The sequence below is a fragment of the Oncorhynchus mykiss genome, chromosome 2 (genome assembly GCF_057628025.1).
Source record: "Oncorhynchus mykiss isolate SJ-2025 chromosome 2, ASM5762802v1, whole genome shotgun sequence".
In the NCBI taxonomy this organism is placed as follows: Eukaryota; Metazoa; Chordata; class Actinopteri; order Salmoniformes; family Salmonidae; genus Oncorhynchus; species Oncorhynchus mykiss.
In genome coordinates this window covers 54068436-54090476 of record NC_143023.1, presented here as the reverse complement: position 1 = coordinate 54090476, position 22041 = coordinate 54068436, and the positions used below count along the sequence as shown (strand labels likewise).

At 41.7% G+C, this 22041-nt stretch overlaps 1 protein-coding gene across 4 annotated transcripts; it reads left to right on the top strand.

Moving 5' to 3' along the window:
- The first annotated feature begins 272 nt into the window (after positions 1-272).
- Positions 273-21648, top strand: prdm11 (PR domain containing 11). Of its 4 annotated transcripts, none has more exons than XM_021565290.3 (8): positions 274-484; positions 2060-2175; positions 3380-3480; positions 5782-6041; positions 6409-6476; positions 6751-6938; positions 13571-14122; positions 14822-21648. In XM_021565290.3, exons 2-8 carry the CDS (start codon positions 2060-2062, stop codon positions 16978-16980), a joined length of 3444 nt encoding a protein of 1147 aa, XP_021420965.3. In that variant the 5' UTR covers positions 274-484; the 3' UTR covers positions 16981-21648. The 4 variants fall into 4 exon arrangements, with proteins under 4 accessions (XP_021420981.2, XP_021420965.3, XP_021420957.3 ...); XM_021565282.3 differs by having other exon boundaries at positions 14819-21648; XM_021565306.3 differs by lacking the exon at positions 13571-14122 and having other exon boundaries at positions 273-484.
- Positions 21649-22041: the final 393 nt, after the last annotated feature.

Here is a 22041-nt window from a genome sequence, read left to right as displayed (position 1 = left end):
TTATTTCAACCATAGTGCCGAAATCAGTCTATTTGAGGACATAATAATTGTCAGTTTCTTCATGTACCCTGTAAAAAAAACTTTGAACTTTTAGCGTGGAACAATTCTCCAGTTTAGTTGCTGAGCATTCCGTCTGAAGGTTGTTTCTCTCACGCCCCGACAGCAGCTCCAGCAATGCGCGCTACACAAAAGGTGAGTAATTTTTCACCAGAGATAAATATTTTTGTGCTGCGCCTTTCATCTCTGAATTCAAGTAGGTTTCTTCCGTTTTCTATGTCATTTCCTGTAATAAAAAAATGGTGGTCAAAGCCGAGAGAAGCGGTTGACTCGTAGCAATTATTTCTAATAAACACTGCATTGCCCTGGACTAGTGAAATCAAAGAGTGGCGGTCCGTCAACGGCGAGGATTACAGAGGCTTGAGTTGGGGTCGGGGGATAACGTGTTCATCGCAGACCGTCCGAAGCACTGCAGTTTCGTGTTAAGGTGAGTGTCTTACTAGCCAATGTGGCCAATGAAAAATGGCTTCCGAAAGCGTTAGGCAAATTGCCAACTGCCTGCAGACGGGAACCAAGGAAATATCTGGGAATAGCGCAGTGCAAGACACAGCTGGAGTCTATCACATAGCATACATGTTGCTGTGCTTTTCCTTGTATTTGTGTAGGAACAGCAAACTTTGGCGATAGGTGTAAGTTTTTTTATTTTTAGTATCATTGTTGCCCGTTTGTTCCGTGTCTCTACTCACTAAACTCTAGCCTACTGAGAGCGGCAGTCTTTCCGACCAATTAGATTTCGCTGCCGAATTTATTTTGTGGGGATTTGTGCCGGAAGGTGCACAATCAACAACCGTGTGGGTCGGACTTGGATTTCTTGCGGACACTTCGAACGTTTGATGTCCAGATTTCCCCGGTTGCGTTGTTCACAGAATACAAACTTTGCATTATGGGATGTTTACAATGTAACCATATTTGCTTGGTCTGTAATGTTTTTTTGCCTTAGAATGCATTATGAAAAACTGTTTACTAATTTAAAAATATATATATTTTCAAAGACTGGGTGTTAAATTGCAGTTTCCCCTATTGCATTGAGTCAGAGCGGAAGAGGTGAAGCGAGAGGGTATATGTCACGTTCAAAACAACTAACTGGGAACTCGGAAATTTCCGAGTTCCCGTGGTCGGAATTCTGGAAAGAGGCCTGAGTTGAATTCCGAGTTGAATGACCATTCAAAACGATTTTACCTTGTCGGACCTCATTTTTTCCCTGAGTTCATAGTGTCTTAAACGCTCTGAAGTCTTAAATCAGATATGTAGGCAGTTAAACCCACTGTTCCCAGGCCGTCATTGTAAATAAGAATTTGTTCTTAACTGACTTACCTAGTTAAATAATAAAAAATCGGTCCACGAAAATGACACCACCAAGTGGCTAATTTTTGTATGGAGGTAATGAGTATCTAATTTGGTCAACACATGTTTTTGTTTGTTATTGCTAATTTGCTATGTGAGGCTTGTTCTATGAGATCATCTTCGTCAGCTAACGTCACTTTTTGTAGATTTTGAAGCATTTATGTAAAACAACTACAAAGCACAGCTTCATAAAGGTCATGTTACTTAACTAGGCAAGTCAGTTAAGAGCAAATTCTTATTTACAATAACGGCTTACCCCGGACGACGGTGGGCCAATTGTGCGCCGCCCTATGGGACTCCCAATCACGACCGGTTGTGATACAGCCTGGATTTGAACCAGGGACTGACACCTCTTGCACAGACATGCAGTGCCTTAGACCTCTGCACCACTCGGGAGCCCGAGTGATATTGACAGAGTGTCCGCAACTTGGGAACTGACTGATATTATCTCCGATCAAGACGGGTAAGATCTCATAAACCTGTGTTAACACCTTATTTTCTGAGTTTATTCCAAAACCCTATTAATTTTGCCCATAAGAATGGCTGAAGGAAGTGGAGGTAAATCATTTCTGTTTTTTTGGACTAAGCTGGTAAGCTCTGACAGTATACGTGTATGAGGTTGTATGTAGGTCACTGTTTTTCCTTGTGTTATTTGCAGATGAATTATGTGGGACTGAATTTGCACTCAGTGGGCCCACTTCCCTCCACAATGGCAGCGTCGTCTGCCTATCAAACCGAGCCGTCCTCAGAAGCCGGGCCCAACAGCAGCACCAGGTAGGGTGATGCTCCTCACAGACAAACAAGCTGTTTATATATACTGAACAAAAATATAAATACAACAATTTCATTTATTTTACTGAGTTACAGTTCATACAGTATAAGGAAATCAGTCAATTGAAATAAATGCATTATACCTTAATCTATGCATTTCACATGACTGGGAAAGCAGATATGCATCTGTTGAACACATAAAACAAAAAAAATGGGCCTCAGGATCTTGTCATGGTATTTTTGTGCATTCAAATTGCCATCGATAAAATGCAATTGGGTTCGTTGTCCGTAGCTTATGCCTGCCCATACCATAACACCACTGCCACAATGGGGCACTCTGTTCACAACGTTGACATCAGCAATCCGCTCGCCAGCACGACACCATACATGTGGTCTGCGTTTGTAAGGCTGGTTGGACGTAGTGACAAATTATTTAAAATGATGTTGGGAGGTGGCTTATGGTAGAGAAATTAAGAATACATTCTCTGGCAACCGCTCTGGTGGACATTACTGCAGTCAACACGCCAATTGCACACTCCCTCAACTTGAGGGCAATGTTTTGTGTGACACAACTGCACATTTTAGAGTGGCCCTTTATTGTCCCCAGCACAAAGCGTAATGATCATGCTGTTTAATCAGCTTCTTGATATGCAACACCTGTCAGGTGGATGGATTGTCTTGGTAAAGGAGAAACGCTCACTAAGAGGGATGTAAACAAACCTGTGCACAATTTGAGAGAAATAAGCTTTTTGTGCGTTTGGAAAATTTCTGGGATCTTTTATTTCAGCTGATGAAACATGGGACCAGCACTTTACATGTTGTTTATTTGTTTCCAGTGTACATTCACATCAGCATCAACGGAGTAACTACATTATACTGCCCTTATACCACAGCATTGTTGACTACTACTTTCTGATTGGCTAGAAGGGCATTCTAGAATGGTCATTAAAACCAGATAACGGGACAGTTGGAAAAGATATTGGGACACATTTCAATCATGACCCAATATGCACCATTGACATGCAGACATTGACAGCCATTTCTTGTCATGTTGCTCATAAAGGTTTTGGGATTAGGCAGCAACCAAGTTGACTAGTATACAGTTATGCATTGTTGCATTGTTCTTTGCATGCAATGTTGAAGAGAAGTTTTTCAAACCCTTGTAGTGTATCATAAATAATCATGTTCTGTATGTGACTTACCACAGCCTAATCAAAGACGAGTGTGAGTCCGAAGAACCAAGCAAGAAACTCAAGGTTGATCACGAGCACGGTGCCAATGAGAGCCACCAAAAAGTAGACTTCTGGTGTAAGTGTCGTCATATTTTTCCAACAATTCTCACGTTGAACATTGATGTATATACTCCCATAAAAAACGGATCCAAAGGGTAATAATTGTAATGAGATAAAGCCATTTGAATTCAATCACTTTTTGACAGCACCCCTTTTGATTTGAATGAAACCTTCCATACATATTTTGCCCATTGCAGAAGTTCACAGAAAGTGACTTTTTGGACCTGAATGCCAAAACCCAAGAGATAAAGACGCTCAAATTTGACCCGTTTTGCATACCCCACCATATCATGAGACATCCATGTCTTCATCACTGGAAAAGATAAACGCTTGAGATTGATAAATTAAAAAATGTACAATCGAAATGTCAACTTTCAAATGCTAAAATTGAGAGAATCTGTCGCACACCCGAAAGTGCAGGAGATAAAAAGTAACACTGAAATTAAAAGGAATCTCCTCACATTTTGAGCTTGTAATCAAACCCCCAAATGCTGATGCTCCAGATACTCAAATAGTCTAAAGAAGGCCAGTTTTATTGCTTCTTTAATCAGCACACAGTTTTCAGCTGTGATAACATAATTTAAAAATGGTTTTCTAATGATCAATTAGCCGTTTAAAATTATAAACTTGTATTAGCTAACACAACGTGCCATTGGAATGCCGGAGTGATGGTTGCTGATAATGGGCCTCTGTACGCCTATGTAGATATTCCATAAAAAAATCTGCCGTTTCCAGCTACAATAATCATTTACAACGTTAACACTGTATTTCTGATCAATTTGATGTTATTTTAATGGACAAAAAAATGTCTTAGTGACCCCAAATTTAATGGACAAAACCTTTGCTTTTCTTTATAAAACAAGGACATTTCTAAGTTTTGAACGGTAGTGTTTATATGTATATATACATTGCATTTGGAAAGTGTTCATAACCCTTGACTTTTTTCACATTTTGTTACATTACAGCCTTATTCTAAAATGGATTAAGTGACATTTTTTCCTCATCAATTTACACACAATACCCCATAATGACAAAGAGAAAACAGGTTTTTAGAAATTTTTGCAAATGTATTAATAATAAAAAATATATACTTATTTACATAAGTATTCAGACCCTTTGCTATGAGACTCGAAATTGGGCTCAGGTGTATCCTGTTTCCATTGATCATCCTTGAGATGTTTCTACAACTTGATTAGAGTCCACCTGTGGTAAATTCAATTGATTGGACATTATTTGGAAAGGCACACACACACAGTGGCCTCCATCATTGTTAAATGGAAAAAGTTTGGAACCACCAAGACTCTTCCTAGAGCTGGCCGCCCGGCCAAACTGAGCAATTGGAGGAGAAGCGCCTTGGTCAGGGAGGTGACCAAGAACCCGATGGTCACTCTGACAGAGCTCCAGAGTTCCTGTGTGGAGATGGGAGATCCTTCCAGAAGGACAACCATCTCTGCAGCACTCCACCAATCAGGCCTTTATGGTAGAGTGGCCAGAGGGAAGGCACTCCTCAGTAGAAGGCACATGACAGCCCACTTGGAGTTTGCCAAAAGGCACCTAAACACTCTCAGACCATGAGAAACAAGATTCTCTAGTCTGATGAAACCAATATTGACCTCTTTGGCCTGAATCACGTCTGGAGGAAACCTGGCAATATCCTTACGCTGCGCATCTTGTGATGACATGCATTATCTGAATTAGGTCCACAGAATTATACCTTTCGGAGGAGCAGCTTCTATGGAACTTTGAATGTCTTTGAACTTCAGAGTTTGCTTAACTTTGGGCCAAAGAAACTAGCTAACAAGCTTGTCTGTACAGAGCAGCACTAAATTTAAATACACATCTTACCTTTTTTGTAGTTAATAAATCCAATGTGAAATGTGAAAACTATAGTTTCCCTAACTAGCATTGAACAAGTGAGTCCATTCTTCTCTAATTAAAAATATCTCCCTATCTTCTGAATTACGCTTGTAACGTCAGTAGGCTACAGGTATGCTTTGGTGGGGGAGGGGCAGGTGGCCTGCACACACACACTGACAAAGATTTTCAGCTGGCAGTTAAACACTGGAAAAAGTTTCTGATTGACAGAGGGGGCTTTTGCATAGGCGCTTTGTGTTTTTTTTTGTGGGACTGGGAAACCGGAATGTAAAAGAGCGTTATTAAACGCATCCCATGCTTTTACAATAACGGTTCTGTTCCGGAACAGGGTAGATCCTTTTCGTTCCCAGTTTTGATTCTATGTGGTCTTTCAAATAAAAGGAATGCTGTCAAAAAGTGATTGAATTCAAATGGATTTACCCAATGTCCACTTTTTTTTCAGTCTGTGAGGAGTGCAAAGAGTATTTCTTGGAGGAATGCCCAAACCATGGTCCTCCGGTCTTTGTGCCAGACACACCAGTGGCACTGGGGGTACCCAACCGGGCTTCCCTCACAGTGCCCTCGGGAATAGAGCTCGTCCGGGAGGAGGAGGAGGTGGATGTGTGCTGCATAGATGCGGGCATCCCCAAGGGGGCGCTCTTTGGCCCGTATCAGGGGGAGTTGGTATCTAAAGACTATTCCTCAGGGTTTTTCTCTTGGATGGTGAGTCGAGCAACATCCCCACTCCATGTGGTGCAGGGACTTTTCCTGGAAGTCATCCAGTAACTTTCACAAAATAAGCATTTGAATTAACTATTAATAAATATGTATTTCATTATTTGTCAATGTTTTTAAGCATTTATAATAGCTTATTCATTTCATTCATGTTTATTCATGAAAGTTATTATAAAAATGTTACCAGTGGTCCTAACCCAACTTTGCATGTTAGACATTTTGTAGCCACATCTTTCAGTGTGATAAAGGCTGAAACATGTCAGGGATCTTATCTTTCTCCAGAGAATGTATCTCATCCTTGAGCTCTCATCTATTCTAAAGCATCAACCACACCATTTCATCCTTACTCTCTTAGATCGTTGATGAGAACAACACATACAAATCCATTGATGGCAGTGATGAAACTAAAGCCAACTGGATGAGGTATGATTTACATGTTGATCATACATAAACCTCTCAGTTTTTGAGATTAGAGTTGAACGGAAACAGAGGAACTTAATCAGCTGTGATACTTTGACATCAGTGATGAGTATTGAAGGAATGTGAGAGGACAGCGTATTTGAGGATTGTGAGAATCCGGTATAATTGAACTGTTTGACTGTATGTACATTGCTTAAAACATGTTGTATGCTGCAACCTATGTTGAATCAATGCCTTATGCAACTAAATGATATTTCTGGGGTTTTGTTGCCACCAGGTATATACGTAATTCGTCGGATGAGAATGAGAGGAACATGACTGCCTTCCAGCATGGAGAGCATATATATTTCCGTGTGTGTCGGCAGTTGTCAGCAGGAGAGAAGCTCCGCGTGTGGTACAGCGATGACTACATGAGGCGGCTACACAGTGTCTCGCAGGACAGTATTGGCCACAACCTGGACACAGGTGAGACGTCCCCCTGAAATTTATTTCAATTTGCTTCTCATATTGCTGCTCAAAATGACTGACTTTGTGAAAGAAATATCCATCAGTAGTAAAACTAGTGTTATTCGTGTTCCATTGACTACTTTTGGAGCGATTATGGCGGCCAGTGTGGATCGAGGTAGATTTCAAATTCAAACAACACTGCACAATATTTTTTTACTTTTTTTATTTCTTTTTGAATCTTGGATGGACGCAAAACCTGTCTCGGTCAGTACAATGATTTTATCCGATGCTAAGTTCATCGAGCCATTTAATAAGTTTTTCTTAAACTACAAAACATGAAATGTTTGTCACAAATTTCCTTGAATAAACTCTCAATTTAATTCAAAGCTCAAATGAAGGACAGTTATTATCCATACTCCTTGAGCATCCTGGGATGAAATAACTTCACCACGTGATGGTGCGATTGACTCCTTCATGCCGACCAAACCGGCTCCACACGTGCATCTGCCATCGTATGCATGTTGACTTTGTCTACTTTGACTCTTTCATGACACGCAGGTTGAAATACCTGAACCAACTGTACATTTGGGGACAGGTCAAAACACACATGAAACATTCATGGAAATGTAGCTAGCTTGCTGTTGCTTGCTCATTTGTCCTGGGAGATGAAGATCGGCTGTTATTTTACCTGAAATTCAAATGGTCCTTTTAAAAACAAATATATATGGTCCTTTTAAAAACAAATATATATATATATTTTGTTGAATTTTGACCCATTTTGAGTCACACAATTGTGTGTTCTCTACTCTGACAGTTAATCCACGGATAACTAACTACGTTTCCCCTTTTTTTCTTTGATTAATCTCTCATTCATCTTGCTTCTTCTGTGGATTTTATATTGTGGTTGGCAACCAAGGTGCATTACCGCCACCAACTTTCAATCACCAACGTGTGTATTATGATATTTCTATTAACGAAGGGGCCAATGTGTGACATCAGGGTAAACATTTCAAAATGATTAGATAAACATTTTAATTATGATTTTCTATCAGCTTCACGTGTAGTTACAGGAATATATTTCTAGGTAGGCAGAATGAGACCATAACTACGTAGCAACAACAAAACATCTATATGTCATTCAAAATGTCACAAGAAACATGGACACCGCATGTTTCTTTGTCATGCCTTGTTGCCAGTTATTTTTGTGCTTTAGTCAACGTCTCTATCACTTTATAACCATGCTAAACATTCCTGAAGAAAGAAATGCTGCTGTTTATCTTTTTCAATGTTATAATAATATAATACAAATTATTTTGTTGTAAAAACCCAATATAGACAATAAAAATAATCATTATAATCAGTAAACTCTTCAGGCATTGCATGTGTGAGTCTGTGTCTGAAAACTAGCCATAAAATTCTTGCTTCCCTCTGTCCTTGTTTCTTCCACTCCTTGCCTTTCCTTGAAAGTGAATGGTAGCCTGAGTGGAGGAACCTTCACTCCTCTCCCACAATGTTATTTTGAGAGGAAGGTGAAGAATGGGGAAACAAAGGGGAGAATTTCAATTGAGATTCACCAAAGGACAGAGGAAGCAAGTATTTGACTGCTATTAAAGCCCCCATGAAGTCTATGTCAATTTATTTAATCATCACTGTATGTCTAATAAATCACTGTTTATTTAATGAAAATAACTTAAATATTTTTTTTAATCATTTATTTTCGTGAGCCACCTCCTGCTCTTGAAATGCCCAGTCTGATCGTATAGGCGTTAGGAAACAAATGTGAATATATTTACATACACAGCCATGATTGGCTGATAGGATTGTCTAGAGCCCACCCCCTTACCCAGATGAACAGTCATTGGTCTATTATAATCAGTTCACATTGTGATGTCATGATGTGGGCCAAAAGTTCCAAATTTCTGGCATTTTTTTCAAACAGCGCTTACACAAAAAGTGCATTATCATAATTTTTACAATCGGAGGGTTATTTCGACCTCATAGTAGGGCCGGGACAATACCAGTTTCGCGATACTCGTTAGCATCGTGGCAACGAAACAAAACACTTCGTGGATTTAACTTCTTTAGGAAAACAGCCTTAATGTTGGAAACATGTTGTCATTCAGTCACATTTATTTTCCAAGCTATAGCACGCTATTTTACATACAGCAGGTTTTTAAAGGACCAAAGTGTTTAGTCTGCTTTGTGTTTTCATTTTTGCTATGGAAAAAAATATTGTGATACTGATATCATCCTGCCCTATCGCATAGCGTGTGTGTGTGGAAATATAATTAAAATGTAAAAAAAGCTACATCAAGTTTTTGAATTGTGTTGTCCCTTCAACATTTTAGACAGTGCCAGGCTGACTGACTGCGCTGCCATAATACCCATACCCTGTCTGGAAGTGGTAGGCCCCTACTGGCTGTAGTCTAGACACTTGTGGAGATCTGAGAGGGATTGATGGGGGGTAACATGGTGAGAGCTCCACCTTACACCTGTCCAATCCTCAGATCTCCACAAGTGTCTAGGGGTAGGGGGTTGCTTCTGGCAGGACCCCACAACCCTCCAGTGGATCTACTGCATTGGTTGGATGTTTCATTCCATTGCTATACACACATGGATTTTGACATAATCTGAACGGCCGCTCAGCAAGGAAGAAGCCACTGCTCCAAAACCGCCATAAAAAAAGCCAGACTACGGTTTGCAACTGCACATGGGGGCAAATATTGTACTTTTTGGAGAAATGTCCTCTGGTCTGATGAAACAAAAATAGAACTGTTTGGCCATAATGACCATTGTTATGGTTGGAGGAAAAAGGGGGAGGCTTTCAAGCCGAAGAACACCATCCCAACTGTGAAGCACAGGGGTGGCAACATCATATTGTGGGGGTGCTTTGCTACAGGAGGGACTGTTGTACTAAACAAAATAGATGGCATCATGAGGAAGGACAATTATGTGGATATATTGAAGCAACATGTCAAGACATCAGTCAGGAAGTTAAAACTTGGTCGCAAATGGGTCTTCCAAATGGACAATGCATACTTCCAAAGTTGTGACAAAATGGCTCAAGGACAACAAAGTCAAGGTATTGGAGTGGCCATCACAAAGCCCTGACCTCAACCCTATAGAAAATTTGTGGGCAGAACTGAAAAGGCGTGTGCGAGCAAGGATGCCTACACACCTGACTCAGTTACACCAGCTCTGTCAGGAGGAATGGGACAAAATTCACCCAACTTATTGTGGGAAGCTTGTGGAAGGCTACCCGACACGTTTGACCCAAGTTAAAACAATTTAAAGGCAATGCTACCAAATACTAATTGAGTGTATGTAAACTTCTGACCCACTGGAAATGTGATGAAATAAATACAAGCTGAAATAAATCCTTCTCTCTACTATTAGTTTGACATTTCACATTCTTAAAATAAAGTGGTGATCCTAACTGACCTAAAACAGGGAATTTTTACTCTGATTAAATGTCAGGAATTGTGAAAAACATACACCGTAGCCAAATACATTTAAAATCCGTTAACTTCCAACTTCAACTCTATATGAGATGAGTAATGCAAAATATGTAAACATTATTAAAGTGACTAGTATTCCATTTATTAAAGTGGCCAGTGATTTAAAGTATATGTATATAGGCAGCAGCCTCTAATGTGCTAGTGATGGCTATATAACAGTCTGATGGCCTTGAGATAGAAGTTGTTTTTCAGTCTTTCGGTCCCATCTTTGATGCACCTGTACTGACCTCGACTTCTGGAAGATAGCCGGGTGAACTGGCTGTGGCTCGGGTGGTTGTTGTTCTTGATGATTTTTTTGGCCTTCCTGTGACATCGGGTGCTGTAGATGTCCTGGAGGGCAGGTAGTTTGCCCCCAGTGATGCATTGGGCAGACCGCACCTCTAGAGAGCCCTGCGGTTGCAGGCGGTGCAGTTTCCGTACCAGGCGATGATACAGCCCGACAGGATTTTCTCAATTATGCATCTGTAAAAGATTTTGCGGGTTTTAGGTGCAAAGCCAAATTTCTTCAGTGCTGTTACTGTGAAGTGGAAACATCTAGGCTCAGCTGCGAAGTGGTAGGCCACAGAAGCTCACAGAACGGGACCGCCGAGTGCTGAAGCTCGTAAAAAGCATCTGTCCTCTTTTGCAACACTCATTACCGAGTTCCAAACTGCCTCTGGAAGCAATGTCTGCACAATAACTGTACGTCGGGAGCTTCATAAAATGGGTTTCCATGATCAAGCAGCCGAACACAAGCCTTAGATCACCTCGCGAATGCCAAGCGTCAGCTGGAGTGGTGTAAAGCTCGCCGCCATTAGACTCTGGAGCAGTAGAAATGCGTTCTCTGGGGTGACAAATCACGCTTCACCATCTGGCCGACGGACAATCTGGGTTTGGCGGATGCCAGGAGAACGCTACCTGCCCGAATGCATAGTGCCAACTGTAAAGTTCGGTGGAGGAGGAATAATTGTCTGGGGCTGTTTTTCATAGTTCGGGCTAGGCCCCTTAGTTCCAGTGAAGGGAAATCTTAACGCTATAGCATACAATGACACTAGACGATTCTATGCTTCCAACTTTGTGGCAACAGTTTGGGGAAGGCTCTTTCCTGTTTTAGCATGACAATGCCCCCGTGCACAAAGCGAGGCCAATACAGAAATGGTTTGTCGAGAGCGGTGTGGATGAACTTGACTTGCCTGCACGGAGCCCTGACCTCAACCCCATCAAACACATTTGGAATGAATTGGAACGCCGACTGCGAGCCAGGCCTAATCGCCCAACATCACTGCCGACCTCACTAAACCTCTTGTCCCCACAGCAATGTTCCAACATCTAGTGGAAAGCCTTCCCAGAAGAGTGGAGGCTGTTATAGTAGCAAAGGGGGGACCAACTCCATATTAATGGCCATGATTTTGGAATGTGTGCCGAGCAGGTGTCCACATACCTTTTGGTCATGTAGTGTATCAGTCAGCTAACCATTTACAGCAACCACAGTTCATTAAGTCATTACACACTAAATCATAATCAGAAATTTAGAAATTAAATCATATTTGTACTTTGGCTGTTAAATTGCGTGCAGTTTCACACCAGTTCTTTCACTTGACTGTCATTCAGAAAATCCTTTCCTGAATGGGCTGTTGTGCGACAATTTCCCCACATAACTATACAACTCACCACACAACATCAAATGCACACCCAACAACTATTATGCTTAATTATTGAAGAACCCCATTAATGACCGTATACATTTTGGTTTGATTCATCTTGTTAAAGTTACTCTTTCTGTTTAGAAGCATTTGATTTTGCAATCCATACATTATTTTGGAGATGTGTGCCCACGAAAACTGTTTTCACACCGTAACATGCACTTTTGAGATCGCCATACAAAAGAGAGCGACAGCAATATCCAGGACCTTTTACAGGATCAAGTTCAACGTGTAATTCAATTGTCAAATGCTTAGCATATGATATAATGACAAACAGCAATATCATAAATGTAAGGAAAGAAAGGTAGTGTTTTATGTCACACAATTTCTACCAAATCTGTGAAGACTCTAAGCATGAGAAAGGGTTTAAACATGACTCTGTAACAGCTCCAAACAGTTGTCCACTACAAGAAATGCGCACTGGTACCCGAGTTTATAGAAAGACCTATATGCTCGTAGACAACCAAAGAATAGATGGGAGAGACAGGACTTGCAACGCATCAAGCGTCTAAAATAGAACCAAGTTCTAGTTTAGTGCCTGGCTACACAGACACCGGTTGACGCGCGCGAGCAGTTTGGGTGAAATTATTGAATAACGTATATGTGTTCTTTTATTTTGCAACGCTCGTGCATGCTATGTGGCCGGTTTGGTCAGCATGCTAGACTTTTACATCCAGAGCTCAAATTGAGGGGGTGTGCCCTACATCCATGACAATATGTGAACAATCACCACTGGTTTCCTTCTGTACTCCAACAACCTGTATTTTAAAAAGAATGGATTAGAGCAACAACAAAAAAATCACCAATGAGTAAACACTATCTCCATTGGGAAAGCGTCTGCTATTTGACAAAACCGGTCTCTGATAATCTGGCATTGGGGATTAGGTCTACTCTAGCCAGTTGGTGCACCGTTGACCCACTTATGCTATATGAGTAGCTACGTCCTATATCCAGATCCAAGCCTATGGTCTTAGTATTTTAATCTGATTATGAAAATTTGCCTGGGATAGCAAAAACGTGGCAAAATAATGTAGTGTATGTCTGATGAAATGAAAAGCGACGTCATCGGGATCATTTCAGTTGACGTTTTATTCATATCTCCTTTGACCTTCGGCATTTCAAAACAATCTCTATAGGGCTGAAACTTCCATTCTGTTGTTTAAACCGTTGCCATTTTTAACCAGCAACAATACTCTCCAAGAGGAAAAACGTTCCGGATCGTTTACCTGCATAGGTTCTGCAGGTAAGCAAAGTAGGTTCTCGTTTTCTTATGCTGTTACGTTTATTTATAGGATAGAGAATTAGTCATTGTCTTTATCTGAGGTTACTTTTCTTTTCATTCTGCTTGGTATTTTGTATGTTATCACATCCATTGTCATAGTACTAGTAGTTGGCAATATTATACACCGGTGTACTTCTACACAGCTAACTCTGCACTGTTGTGTTCCAGGCCTGTTGACTGTTGGGAAATCCGAGGCCCGGGAGGAGACCAAAGGACCTGTGCTCAGGTCGGCTCTGCATGGCAGGTGCAGCCTCAGCAAGCACACCAGCGAGGAGGGGGACGGCCAACCACAGGCCAAGAAGAAAAAGATCGACCTCATCTTTAAAGATGTCCTGGAAGCCTCTCTGGAGGCCTCCAAGAGCCAGGAAAACCCCCTGAACAGCACCTTCTCCATGAGGCGGACCAGAGCTCAGCGCGTCACGCTCACTTCCCAGAGAGGGGAGTCCTATCTGGCCCAGGAGGAATGCAAAGTGACTGGTCTGGGTCTCCACCCATCAGAGCACCTAGAGGGGGGCTTTAATGTTCGGTGTCTGAAGATGGAGGATTCCGAAGACGACCCTGGTCAGATTCATGAGGAGCCTTCTACCTCGTTCTGCCCCAACTGTGTGAAGCTGAAGAGGAGGATTCGGGAGCTGGAGGCAGAGGTGATTCGTCTGAGGGGAGGAAACCAGGTGGAGGTACCACCCCACCCTGAGCTGGCACCAATAGATGAGCTCCAAGGTAGGTCACAGAGAGAAACCGAGCAGTGTGGCGAGGGTTATTTGGTGAGATTATTCCTCTGCTTTGTAGCACAGAATTTCAGATGTGACATTTTCTTCACATTTAATATTCACCTTCAGTTAAGATTTGAGTTCCCCATATCACAATCTTCATCATTATCAGTAGAAAAGCATGTTTTATTATTTTGGTTAGACTAAAATGGGATTTAAAACCCCCCAAATAGTTCAATTAACATTGAATTACCACACAACAGCGTTTATGAGAAACTAAGTGTGTGAAATATGTCAGTGATTTCCTGCTTTTGATTTTGCAGTGGTTGAATGTTTCTGTATATTCCATTGGATTTCAAATAAAAATCTGTTTGCACGTTTTGTCTTTTTACTTTGTCTCAAATTAAAATCACATGAAATGAATTAAAAACTGATGTGTTCATTTCCGTGGTTAGCATTACCATGCGTCATTGGTATTTTATAGTTTTAAAACAAATGATTCATTTCTAGACACATTTTGGAAATGTTTTGATATACTGTGGATTTGGTGTAATATTAATTTGATCAAATTCCCTTAATAGGATGAAAAGCTTCATTATTTTCCTTAGGTGTTGAATGAAAAGACATTGGTCTACTCAGATACAGTATAGATGGCATTGCTGAGGTTGTCTTTTATGATATAAATGTTATATCCTATTCTTTTCAGCAGCTGAGGCCATGACCCCTATTCCCGTGGTGCTGGATGAGGATGATCAGGATGTGGACTCTGCAGATGAGTCCATCACTGCTGACCTCATGGTGGCTGCTGAAGACTCCTCCAAGCTGTTGGCTGGGCCTGGCCGACGTATACGCCGCTTCAAGCAGGAATGGCTCAAGAAGTTCTGGTTCCTGCGCTACTCGCCAACACTCAACGAGATGTGGTGTCATGTCTGCCGCCAGTATACCGTCCAGTCCTCACGCACCTCCGCCTTCATCATCGGCTCCAAGCAGTTCAAGATCCACACTATCAAGCTGCACAGCCAAAGCAACCTGCACAAAAAGTGCCTGCAGCTATACAAGCTTCGGATGCACCCGGAGAAGACAGAGGAGATGTGTCGTAACATGATGCTGCTGTTCAATGCTGCTTACCACCTGGCACTGGAGGGCCGACCCTTCTCAGACCTGCGAGCGCTGGCTGAGTTGCTCAAGAAGTGCGAGCTCAAGGTGGTCGACCAGTACATGAACGAAGGTGACTGCCAGATCCTCATCCACCATATCGCCAGGGCGCTTAAGGAAGACCTGGCGGAGAGGATACGCCTGTCGCCCTTCCTCAGTGTCATCATGGACGGGCAAAACGATGACTTGCTGTCAGACACCGTTGCCGTCTATGTGCAGTTCACCACCAGCGAAGGACCCCCTGCCACAGAGTTCCTCTCCCTACAGAGGCTAAGTGTTGGCAGTGTGGATGGCTACCTCCAGGCCATTGATCGGGCCTTTGCTGTGCTTGGTCTGAAGCTTCAGGACATGCTGGTGGCCGGTCTGGGGGTCGATGGCTCCAACATCTCCTCCAGTTTGAGAGCAAATCTGTACATTGCGGTACGGAAGAAGCTCCCCTGGATCCTCTGCTTGCCGGTCATGATCCATCGTCCTCACCTGGAGGTGCTGGATGCCATCAGTGGGAAGGAGCTGTCCTGCCTGGAGGACCTTGAAAACAACCTGAAGCAGCTGCTGAGCTTCTATCGGTACTCCCCTCGCATGATGGCCGAGCTCAGGTCTACCGCCCCCACGCTGTCTGAGGAGACAGAGTTCCTGGGAGATATACGAGCCGTCAGCTGGATTATAGGAGAGCCAAACGTCCTGAATGCCCTTATCAAAGATTACCTGGAGGTGGTGGCGCACCTCAAGGACATCAGCGGCCAAACGCAGAGGGCAGATGCAGCTGCCATCGCCTTGACCCTGCTTCAATTCCTCATGGATTACCAGTCTGTCAAGCTAATATATTTTCTCCTGGATGTCATCGCTGTTCTTTCGCGTCTGGCCTTCATCTTTCAGGGGGAATACCTGCTGGTGTCTCAGGTAGATGCCAAGATCGAAGAGGCCATCCATGAGATCGGTCAGCTGGTGGACTGCCCCGGGGAGTATCTGCAGGAGTTTGAGGAGAACTTCCGCGAAAGCTTCAATGGCGTAGACCTGAATAACTTGCGCGTCGCCGAGTCCAAGTTCCAATCCATCCGCGAAAAGATCTGCCAGAAGAGCCAGGGAATCTTGTCCCAGCGACTTGACATGCACAGCCGCACGGTGGTCAAGGCGTGCCGTGTGCTTGACCTCACCACCTGGCCACGCAACAGGGATGACCTACGAGCCTTTGGGGAGGAAGAGATCCTGCTCATTTTTGACCACCTTGAAGCGATCCCCTCGGCTGTCCGGGAGACGTCGCGGGACAGAACTGACGCTCGGGGCAGCCTGCTGGTGGAGTGGAGGGACCTCAAAGCCGACTACTACAGCATGAATGGCTTCAAGGAGGTGGTCAGTCAAATCTCCAGGCACAAGCAACGCTTCCCTCTGCTTAACCGCATACTCCAAGTTGTCAGGGTCTTGCCCACTTCCACCACCTGCTGTGACAAGGGCCGTGGGTCCCTGCAGAAAGTGCGCAAGAACAACCGCTCAAGGCTGACGCTGGACCAGATGAATGACTTACTGACCCTTGCAGTCAACGGGCCGCCAATAGCAAACTTCGATGGCAAGCGACCATTGGACAGCTGGTTTGAGGAGAAGTCTGGCAACAGCTATTCACTCTCAGCCGAAATGCTGAATAGAATGTCGGCTAATGAACAAAAGTATGTTCTGCACAGCATGGATGTGAACACAGAGTTCTACCCTGATATTTGACTGATGAGAGCCATGGCTTTACTTCACTTTATTCCAAAAGCCATCCCGGGGGAGGGGTGATCTGGGCTATAATGTGATTGGCCATACAAGTGTGCAATGGCCCTGCTGCTAAAATGGCCTGATCAGCATCACTTTAGAAAATGGAAACCTAGCTAGTAGAATCTGTTGAGCACACATTTATGTCAAGCTCAGGAGGCAAAGTTGGTCTTAAAAGGCAAGACAGGAAACCTGACTTAGTGAAAACAATCAGTTTGTATGAGTGTTGAATTTAAGTATGTGTAACATATAGCACTTATGTAGAGCATGTGCTGATGATCACTGGTATCAACTCTGTTAGAAATGGCCATTATCATTTAGTGGGGCTTTTAAAATCTGCAGTCAACACCATTATTTGGAAAATGCCATAGGTTAATAGCTCAAGTATACGTTTTTTGTAACAATGCAAATTATTTTTCTTTCAGACAAGTCTTTGATTTCTATACATTTACGGTTTATTTTAAAAGTAGTAAATGTTTGGTTCAAATGACATTTGTATGAGATCGTGCCATAACAGCATATTGCAAGGTGATAAAGTCTTGATAAAGTGAAAGTTCACAAATAACCAAGGTGCTATGCCACACATCGTCACAAGAGATTATATGGTTTGTTTAAGTGTTTTTTTTTTGTACAGGTATATACTGCTGTGGTGATTGATATTTCTTTTGTGGCTTTTATAGGTCTTAAAAGATTCCATCGGGGGGAATGTATTTTTTTTTTAATTGCCTAAACAAATGTAGGTCAATTATTCATTATGAAGCAGGTAGTTTGGATGCTGATTGGATGAAAGGCGTGGTATATCAGACATTTAAACTGGGAGGTTCGAGCCCTGAATGCTGATTGGCTGACAGCTGTGGTATATCAGACCGTAGACCACGGGTATGACAAATCATTTATTTTTACTGCTCTAATTACGTTGGTAGCCAGTTTATAATAGCAATAAGGCACCTCTGGGGTTTGTGGTATCTCGCCAAAATATACCACGGCTAAGGTCTGTGTCCAGGCACTCCTCGTTGTGTCGTGCATAAGAACAGACCTTAGCCGTGGTATATTGGTCATATACCACACCCCCTCTGGCCTTATTGCTTAACTATACCACGGGTATGATGCAAAATTACTTGTTTACTGTTCTAATTATATTGGTAACAAGTTTATAATAGTATTAAGGCACCTTGGGTATGTGGTATATTGACCATACAACACACCTCTGACCTTATTGCTTAATATTAAAGTATAATATTCGTTCTGCAAGGTGAAGCTTATATAGCCATAAATTAGCCAAAAGTTTTCAATATATTGTTTATACTTTACATTTCTTGCAGCGTTTATTCTTGCATTTATTCTTAAGTATTTGTTTAGTAATACTTCTGCCAAATCATGTATGCAAGACAGAGTGCATTCGAAAAGTATTCAGTGTTGTTTTTTCTCATCAATCTACACACAATACCCCATAATGACAAAGCAAAAACTGTTGTTCTTTTGTTAGTTTTTTTTGCAAATGTATTAAATATAAGAAACTGAAATACCACATTTACATAAGTATTCAGACCCTTTACTTAGTACTTTGTTGCACCTTTGCCAGCGATTACAGCCTTGATTATTATGGGTATGACGCTATAAGCTTGGCACACCTGTATTTGGGGATCTTCTCTGCAGATCATTTCAAGCTTTATCCGGTTGGATGGGGAGCGTCGCTGCGTAGCTATTTTCAGTCTCTCCAGAGATGTTCGGTCAGTTTCAAGTCCAGGCTCTGGCTGGGACACTCAAGGACATTCAGAGACTTGTCCTGAAGCCACTCCTGCATTGTCTTGGCTGTATGCTTAGGGTCGTTGTCCTGTTGGAAAGTGAACCTTCACCCTAGTCTGAGGTCCTGAATGCTCAGGAGCTGGTTTTTGTCAAGGATCTTTCTGTACTTCGCTCCGTTATTCTTTCCCTCGATCCTGACTAGTCTCCCAGTCCCTGCTGTTGAAAAACATCCCCACAGCATGATGCTGCCACCATATGCTTCACCGTAGGGATGGTGCCACGTTTTCTCCAGACTTAACGCTTGGCATTCAGGCCAAAGAGTTAAATCTTGGTTTCATCAGACTAGAGAATCTTGTTTCTCATGGTCTGAGTCCTCTAGGTGCCTTTTGGCGATCTCCAAGCGGGCTGTCATGTGCCTTTTACTGAGGAGTGCCTTCCCTCTGGCCACTCTACCATAAAGGCTTGATTGGTGGAGTTCTGCAGAGATGGTTGTCCTTTTGGAAGGTTCTCCCATCTCCACAGCGGAACTCTGGAGCTCTGTCAGAGTGACCATCGGGTTCTTGGTCACCTCCCTGACCAAGGCCCTTCTCCTCCAATTGCTCAGTTTGGCCGGGCAGCCAGCTCTAGGAAGTCTTGGTGATTCAAAACTTCTTCCAGTTAAGAATGATGGAGGCTACTCGGTTCTTCAATGCTGCAGAAATGTTTTAGTACCCTTGTGCCTCGACACAATCCTGTCTCGTAGCTCTACAGACAATTCCTTCGACCTCATGGCTTGGTGTTTTGCTCTGACATGCACTGTCAACTGTGGGACCTCATATAGACAGGTGTGTGTGCCTTTCCAAATCATGTCCAATCAAATTTACCACAGGTCAGGGCCAATCAAGTTGTAGAAACATCTCAAGGATGATCAATGGAAACAGGATGCACCTGAGCTCAATTTCGAGTCTCATAGTAAAGGGTCTGAATACTTATGTATATAAGGTAATTCTGTTTTAATTTTTAATACATTTGCAAAAAAGCAAGATGTGGAAAAGGGTACGGATCTGAATACTTTCTGAATGCAATGTATGTCACTTGAATTTATTCACAACGAGTGCAATATGTATTATGACTTATGGCCAAACTCAACAACCATTTAGAGGGGAAAAAGTTATCCCCATCTTATTATATAATTTACTTAATGACATTGCCAAATTAAGTAGTGGACAGAAATTTTTGCTAAAATGCATTTGGCATATTATTTGTGGCTGCTACAGTTGTCATACATGCCAAAGTTTAGATTTCAGAAGGGTTTGTAAACTGGAATGTGTTGACATGACAACTTTCTTTGCTTTGCTTTTTGAAAACACTTTTGAGATAGTATACTTCATCAGTTATCTGAAACTCAGATCATTTAGGTGGAGTGAAATGCATTGAAAATCCTAGAAACCACTACATTTGCACTTGTGTTGTATGAACTGTATGAGTAACTGTTAACTAAGGTTGATGGGATCATTTCTCATGTTGGTTCATGACTAAGACTTTTTGACTTTACTGTTCGAAATGTAATACTTTTATATTCACTATATAAAATTAATAAGTGGCCATGCATTAATAGGCAAAGAATCTTTTTGCTTGTATATTGAAAGTGAGTTATTTGAACTTAATTTTGGATATTATATTGAACCTTTTGGTTGGTTTCAAAATATTGTTTTAAATTGTCAACAATTAAATTACTGAAAGGCATATTTAAAAAATTCAAAATTCTATTTAACCTTTATCCAGGCGAAATAATTAAGAACAAATTCTTATTTACAATGACGGCCTAGCATACCAGTCTGAGCCAGACTGCTTTAAGCCGTGATTTCACCTTTAAATTAATTACTGTAGTAATTTTAAGAGGTACGCACACTTGCTTGTTTGCATGGTTGTTGTACTGTATATGCACCATGATTGTAATCTTCAAATTATTACATGCCAATTTAAATAACATGCATTCTTCATATATGGTATGTGTTTTAGGTGGATGTATAGACTTATTACCTCAATGAGGTATGCTAACAATTTTGCTTTCATTGCTGTTTACTTCATGTATGGACTCTTAACGATAGGCAGCTGTGTAATTCATGAGACAGGGCGTTGAGAGAGACATTTTGTCAACAATCACTTCTTCACAACTGGAATCACAGCACCAAAAATATTTCCCACCCCAATGCAAATATTCAGAGGAATGCTTTTTTTTGTGTTATCTTGGCCAATCATCTTTTTACTTAGCTTAGGTCGAGGTATGTAGTTTTCTTTGCTTATTCTATAAATGATTGTTTTGCACCTTATATGTTTATATTTCTGTGTACTTTGTTAATGATTGTGAGTATGTCCACAGCAAATGTGCATGTTAATTCATGAGCCAAGACCAAGAAAAATGAGTTCTTGATCCTAGTGCTTCTAGATTTATACTGTCATCTATTTCAGATTTTCCAAACTGAGCTTGTACCAAAATTCAAATTCTAGATCTACATTTAGCCTACCATTTGATATATTGTAATATACACCATGTAACTTTAACAAATGTATGTATGCACAATATTGTATGCAGCCAAATGAAAGTCAATCAGTTATACTGTGGTATTAGTGTATTATATATTTTTGAGGGGGGAAATTGCAACGATTCCTTTGAATGGTTGAAATGTCTGCACTCTTATATCACTCTGTTTTTGAAAAGGGATAAATTAACAATACAAACATTTACCTTTAATCGGTAACACTTCACATTTAGGTACCCTTTAAGGGAGTTATAAAGTGTTTATACGTATAATGAACAAAAATATAAACACAACATGTGAAGTGTTGGTCCCATGTTTTATGAGCTGAAATAAAAGATCCCAGAAATTTTCCATACACCCAAAATGTGATTTCTCTCAAATGTTGTGCACACATTTGTTTCCATCGCTGTTAGTGAGCATTTCTCTTTTGCCAAGGTAATCCATCCACCTGACAGGTGTGGCATATCAAGAAGCTGATGAAACAGTGTGATCATTACACAGGTGTACCTTGTGCTGGACACCTTAAAAGGCCACTCTGAAATGTGAAGTTTTGTCACACAACACAATGCCACAGATGTCTCAAGTTTTGAGGGAACGTGCAATTGGCATGCTGACTGCAGGAATGTCCACCAGAGCTGCTGCCAGAGAATTTAATGTTAATTTCTCTACCGTAAGCCGCCTCCTATGTTGTTTTAAAGAATTTGGCAGTACGTCCAATCTGCATCACAACCGCAGACCACGTGTAACCACGCCAGCC

Coding starts and splice junctions, on each gene's coding strand:
- prdm11 (XM_021565282.3), top strand. CDS start 2,060: ATGAATTATGTGGGACTGAATTTGCACTCAGTGGGCCCACTTCCCTCC. Junction 2,176..3,379: donor GGGCCCAACAGCAGCACCAG/GTAGGGTGATGC, acceptor GACTTACCACAG/CCTAATCAAAGACGAGTGTG. Junction 6,042..6,408: donor CAGGGTTTTTCTCTTGGATG/GTGAGTCGAGCA, acceptor TTACTCTCTTAG/ATCGTTGATGAGAACAACAC.